Source organism: Atta colombica, unplaced genomic scaffold (assembly GCF_001594045.1).
Source record: "Atta colombica isolate Treedump-2 unplaced genomic scaffold, Acol1.0 scaffold100, whole genome shotgun sequence".
NCBI classification, from domain to species: domain Eukaryota; kingdom Metazoa; phylum Arthropoda; class Insecta; order Hymenoptera; family Formicidae; genus Atta; species Atta colombica.
In genome coordinates, this window is record NW_017259185.1 from 460,068 (window position 1) to 467,041 (window position 6,974).

General features: G+C 31.5%; 1 protein-coding gene across 1 annotated transcript; it reads left to right on the forward strand.

Annotated features, from left to right (window-relative positions):
- The first annotated feature begins 156 nt into the window (after nucleotides 1-156).
- On the forward strand, nucleotides 157-5,631 carry LOC108685432 (EF-hand domain-containing family member C2-like). Its single transcript, XM_018190216.1, has 14 exons — nucleotides 157-551; nucleotides 739-900; nucleotides 1,184-1,334; nucleotides 1,501-1,724; nucleotides 1,848-2,090; nucleotides 2,388-2,614; nucleotides 2,684-2,875; nucleotides 2,949-3,091; nucleotides 3,318-3,514; nucleotides 3,664-3,803; nucleotides 3,877-3,990; nucleotides 4,650-4,829; nucleotides 4,913-5,015; nucleotides 5,439-5,631. Exons 1-14 carry the CDS (start codon nucleotides 498-500, stop codon nucleotides 5,586-5,588), a joined length of 2,280 nt encoding a protein of 759 aa, XP_018045705.1. The 5' UTR covers nucleotides 157-497; the 3' UTR covers nucleotides 5,589-5,631.
- Nucleotides 5,632-6,974: the final 1,343 nt, after the last annotated feature.

The window sequence follows — 6,974 nt, forward strand, 5'->3', positions numbered from 1 at the left end:
ATATCTATGTATCTATATTTTATGACGGACGACTTTGTCAATAATGTCACAAATTGTTGAGAACAATAAATATTATGTGCATTGTCAACGTTCGTTACTTTATAGCTATATTAATATAATAATTAAATTCCAATTTATATTATATAGCTAATTTTTAAAACAATGCTTCTACGTATTTGTTACCGTAATATTTTGAAAATATTAGTTTAGAGTTGAATTAATTTGTTGTAACTGAAGTCTCTACATGGGTAATTAGAAGAATAAGAAGCCATCTCTTTTGCAAAAATAGTCGTGCATTTTTTCCCGTATTACCATATAGATCCAACGATCACCAAGGAAACTCAATGATATAACCTGAACATGGTATTCGTTCCTTATCAGTAACATTCTCACAGTACGAAGTTTTTATATCAATCGTGTGTTCTCTTTGCGTCATTTGTAACGAATTTATAATTCAAGCAATAATTTAACTGTGAATTGATAGAATTTTTATCAGTATGCAACGGACATCGATGTTACCTTGTCTCCCAGGATTTAGCGTCGACAAAAACGTGAGTAATTTTATATTCATGATATAATTGTGACGATATCGGTAAGATTTCATGTTATTACGAACACTATTATATACATTAAAAAGCATGTAATAGAATGTAGCTCACATCAATGTAAAATATAGGCGCAATATGAAATATTAGTGCGCAAAAAGAAAAAGATTTACATCGTAAATATGTCTGGCAGCTTGGTAGAACAAGATTTCACAAAAGCCAACTCTTTGACAAGATACATGGAGTTTATTATTTATTTGAGAAAGCGGATACGAAAGCATATAGCCGTTATTCGTCCATTTATCCCAGAGGGGAGGAGCCAGAAATGCCGTCGTGGCTTACATATGATGGCCAAGTATGATTGACAGTAAATGAGCTCATGAAATTTTATATACTTTTTAAGGATTTCCTTCAATATTTTATATAGTAATTATAGTAAAACGTTGTACGAATGAATAAAATAAAATTCTATACAGTAAAATTCTATACAGTACTTTTTAAGAAATTTCTTTAACATAATATTCTAAATAATAATTGTAAAATGTATGAATAAATAAAATTAAGAAAATTTTTTCTCAAAATATAAATTGACTATATTAATATTAATTAATGCTAATTATTTTAATCGCACTTTTTAGAGACTCATGTTCAAAGCATTTTTCCAAGAGACTGTACAAGAGAAGTGGAAAACGTCTTTCCACATTCGCGTGGTGAAAATTAGCTTTTTCCTAGAGGATGGAACAATGAAAATCGTAGAACCGTCTGTGGACAATAGTGGTCTTGAGCAAGGTTCAACGGTGCATTTCATTTTCGTAATTCATTTAGCGGCAGGACATTTTATTTTTGCATCTTATTACGCTTTTATCTTAGAAGAAAAATCGTAGAAATAGGCATTTTTAATTATTATCAATGTAAAGTGATATGTACTGCAATTGTATTAATTTTCGATATGAAGGTGTCTTGGTCAGACGCCAAAGGATACCGATTCCCGATCCAGTGAAATACAGATATTATGATATACTCGATTTAAATGTCGGCAAGGAACCCGAGATATATGGGCGAGTATATAAAATTGTAGATTGTGACAAATTCACGAGACAATTCCTTAACCGTATGGGAATACCAGTGCCCGATCCAATAGATATACCGAAGGATCCGTATGATGAAATTCGAAAAGTTGTAAGTATAGAATAACGCAAATAAAACTTATGTCAATGAAATCACGCCTAATAATGTTTTCATGGCAAATACTTAACATTTTGATTATACAAAATTTATATTATGACGCGATTAATATCACAGGAAGTATTTCCAAAAAAGCCTAATCGTATGATGGATACTCTTGGAGATTTTTTAAAGTACGATAAGCAGGTGCTCCGATTTTATGGATACTGGGATGATACCGAGAGTCTTCATGGTATTATCCATGATCTCGAATTGCATTATTATCTTTCTGATAATACAATGGAAATCAAGGAGAATGTACCGCCGAATGCTGGTCGAGATTCTAGTCTAATATTGGTTAAAAGGATGAAGATACCGAAAGTATGATATTTATATTAATTTCTACCAATATAGATTAACTTTAATCTCGATTTAATTTATCTTTTTCTAATTCTTAAAAGTAGAAAAAGCTAAAGAGAGTAAACTAACAAATTAAGATTAATCTGTATTGATAGAAATAAACATTGAATAAAGATGATTTTTCACAGATTTCATCGAAGATCATTAATTTGCTATGTTAAATTTTGCTGTTATATTAAATAATATATTATCAGAAAATTAATCATTGTTCCAATAATTACCTAATTTTTTACATATATTTCAAAATTGTCTTTCCAGTTTTATAGTGGCTTGCAACCAATTGGCGCGGAAAATCGTTTCACAGTTCTGAATGTATTAGGCGAGGATGCAAGGCAAAGCTATTACATGGTGGATTCTCTAGATACCGGCAAGATCTCCGGCGATTATTACAAAGAAAATGAGTTGGGTATCGGTGCAGAGATTAATATTTTCGGAAGAAGAATTATTATCACAAACATGGATGATTTTACCAAAGAATATTATCGGTAAAACAACGCAGAATTTTTTAATGTTCTTATCAGAGCTTGACTTCACATATTTTTTTAATAATTTAGAAAGAAGTACGGCTTGAACGACTTCACCCCTCTGATAAGGCCTCGAAAAGGTGATGAAATATACCAGAAGATCGAGAAATATATACCACCTTACAATGGTTTCGGATCTTACGAGGATTCTCTCGGAAATTGTTTTACGATGATACCAAAACGACCCAAGTCAGACTTCATCAAGTTTCTGTGTTACGACAAGTGAGTCACGAGCAAAAACTGCTTCAAAACTAACTTCTTTCCTGTTTAATTCTATTTCTTGTTATCATTTCAGGCAGGGCTTTAATAGTCACGTCTTCAGATTTCGAGCGAAAATGATATCAAAAATCCCAGAACATGAAGAAAGACAATTCATTATAAGAGTATTCCTTATGGACGATACGATTTCTATTTTCGAATTGGCAAAACGAAATTCAGGTATACCATAATATAAAAAATTTGGAAAAAATTACATTGACAAAAGATTTATTCCAAATATATCTAACATCAAAAAATGTGATTTACTAATTTTTTTTATAAGTGACTATGGGCTGCTAATAGTAGTAGTAAATGTATTGCATATATTAAATGAAATATATAGTGAATAAATTGAAATAGAAACAAAATATTAGAATAACATTAAAATATAGCAAAATTAAATCAGGCTTTCAGAGATCCTTATTCCAAAAACGGATGCCAATAATGTTACCTGGTCAAGATATTTTCACAAGCAAGAAACCGGAATACTACAAATCACACGATTTTTATATAGGAGCACGCTTAAACCTGTACGACTTTTATTTTGAAATTACGTCTGCAGATGTTTATGCTCTCCGTTATATGGAGTTACATTGCGACAAGGTGCGTTTCTATATTATCTGTTAAACAAATTATAGCCATTTCACAAAAAAGTTCTGTCCAAATATTGCAATAAATATAAATAAAATTACAATCCAAGCTTGACTTGTTTATGTATGCGATACTAAGGAAGGAATAAACTTTCTTTGCAGTATCCCAAAGCGAACAAGAAATTAATAATGGAGAAACTTCGAGAGAGTTTACAGCCCGTTTATAAAGAGTTCATTCAACTGTACGCCCCACCTGAAGACACCAAAGACGATACTCGAAGTTTAGAATACGTAAAGCTCAAGTAGGTGTGAAATATTTATATCCTTCCTTCCGCGTCATCTTCGTATTTATTATGATTAAAATTATATTTGTAGGGAGGCATTGCGCCGCTATATGGGAGACAAGATAACGGAACACGAAATGATCACAATTGCTCGACATTATTCATCTCCCGAGAAAATAGAACAGCTATCGAGAGAGTATGTGAGGTATGTGAATCTCTTAATCTGAAATCATGTGTCTCCAATGCTAGAAATCTTCGATATCTCAGAGAAAAAATTAACAAATTACATTTAAATGATTCGATCAATTGATCAATGCAATTACCAATAATCAATTTTTCTCCGTTCGAGATCTTGGAGTAACTTCTAGCATCGTAGACACGAGAAAAGAGATTATTGTTGTGGTTGTTGTTGTTGTTGTTGTTATTGTTGTTATTGTTATTGTTGTTGTTGTTGTTATTGTTGTTGTTGTTGTTGTTGTTATTATCGTGAAACAGTGGAAAAAAAGTAAGAATGCCGACAGAAATTAAGGATTTAAAAAAATATAAAGCTTTCTTATATAAATCCTTGACATTTCGTTACTGTTTACAATTCAGAGAAATAGCTAGTTTTAACTTATATTTCCTATAAAATTTCTTTGATTTAAGATGTTAGAAAATATAAGTCAAGACTTATTATTTCTCTAAATTGTAAACAGTATACACAATAAACGCGAAGGAATTTTTTTATATAAGGAATTCTTATAATTAAATTTTTATTCCCATTGATAATCCTTATATATTTTCCATTGTTAGGATATTAACAATTTCTATGTTATAAATAGTTAAAATAGTTAGTGTAATAATCAAATCGATGATTATTTTTAGATGTTTGCTGCACATGGAATTAAACCGATTTCTATGGCATGATCTTGAGCGCTTGGAGGAGGATTTACATTATTGGGATGAAAATAGAACTGGATTTTTATCTCGGGGATCTCTGTACACAATTCTTCGTGGTTGCAGGATTCCTGTCGATGTGGAATTGTTGAATTCCATGCTGGATCAGTAAGTTCGGACAAAATTTATGACTTAATCAATCAAAGGCATTTTACCTGATATCGATTATAACTCATTATGATTCCTATAAGTTTGCACAAAGCTGAAGACGGTACAATTGACTACAACGACCTGTTGCGGTTCATGAACGTGAAAATCGATCCCCTGCCACCCACTGAACCCGTGAACGTGAAAGTATGTTCACTCATTGTTATATTTCTACGTGGAAAAAGAAATAATATCGAATTAATAGCATTAGTCTAATTAAGATAATATTATTAAATTAATTACATTATTAATATAAAACAAATAATATTTTATTAAAATCAGAACATGATGTATTCGTTTTATTAATATTAAATCAAAAGAATTATTTTCAATTAGATTTATGTTATTAATTCATCATCTTTTTCCATACATTCTTTTATTATATTATTTACTATATATTATATTTTTATTATATATTTTTTTATTATATTTTCTGATATTGTTGAAGATTGTATTTGTGCTAGTTAAACTTTATTTTATTTTTTAATGGAAAAACTTGGATAAAAAAGAAAAATTTAAATATAAGACAGGAGATAAATCTCCTGAGGCATAACTATTCATTATTTGCAGACGGCACTTTGGTGGGCATCAGAGAAAGAACCGGACTGCGGTGAAGGGATAAATTGGTATGAGTTTATTAAAGATTTAAACATAAAGCCAGAAGAGAACGTGATAGAGAATAACAGCAATGAGGAAACAAAATTCATATTGACACACTGAGCATTTTCGCAATCAAAATCGTCGCGCGAAAATATTTTTCAATTCCGACAACAATAATAATATCTCTCAATCTCTTTTATAATGCATATATATTCCTATATTATTAGTATTTCTATCAGTAGTCATAATTCAATTTTGCTATCAATATTAGACGATATAAAGACGCAATAAAAATTATTTCTGCGCTCGTAAATTAATGGGATGCCGTAAAATCTCGAAATGGCGGCTGTCGCCATTACGTGCATTTCTAAAGTTTATATGTATATTCTAATGTTGTAAAAAACAGCTGCGCATTGCAACTAATAATCAAGATATGCGTTATACATACCTGGCCATGTTGCAATCTCGATGTTTCTCGGCAAGAGAACGATGACGGATCAAAGAGAGCTGTACGACATGACGCGAAATAGTTTTCGGAGCGGGAAGTTTGGGGAGCTCGGATGAGGCTCAAAGCAACGATGGATCGTCAACTTCGTGGTCGGCAATGTCTGTGTCGTGATGTATACCTCGCAGAACACTTTTCGACGATCCGTCAAGGTTGAAATAGTCTCTCGATCACAAAAAACGCGAAGCGATTTGAACCGATGCAATCAGCATGATGCGTCTGTCAGTAACTGACCGCGATTTCAAAATTTCGAAACGGCGCGATCGCGTCTTGCCCCTTCGAATTGCACTTCGCGCACTCGGCAGTTACAAATGGTTGCACTTTTTCGCGGGAAGAAATCCTAGTGTTCCTAAGCAATTAATTTATGATTTGTTCGCGTTACTTGTACTTTTTACGCTTAGCGTATTCGCTTTCTCTCTCTTCAATGCTTAAATATATATCTTTCTTATTTTAAGTTCAAAAATTTTGAACATGAATAGACCTTACGACATCTACGACCGGTCAAAACCATCAAGCTCTCGAATATACAATATCCAATAGGATTTGTTTTCTGAAAAATCCCCAGAAAATTTTTCTGGACAAACTGATGATGTTTTTGATGGATTTCTGAACACTAATTTTTGAAATCTGTCGCTTCATCGCCATTCGTCATTTCGAATTTCGATAGATTCGGAATTGTGATCAAATCAATCGTGATTACTTAATTATTTTAATTTACGCGAATCGGTTATCCAACAGATTAGATCAACATGCAATATATATAACAAAGGAAGGAAGAAGTAGCTGGAAACAGGTAATATTTGTAATATTTATAGAGATTGTACTTATTGACGTCTACATTGAAACATTGTTTTATTTACAATACAACATTTCCCGTTTAGAAAAATTTAATACTGTAAATATATTAATCCTTTGTCGACAACATGGAATTTTAATCTTTTTGGCAGCAAAAAGTATTTTGAAAAAACAGCAATTTTTTCATTTCAAATTATATATATATA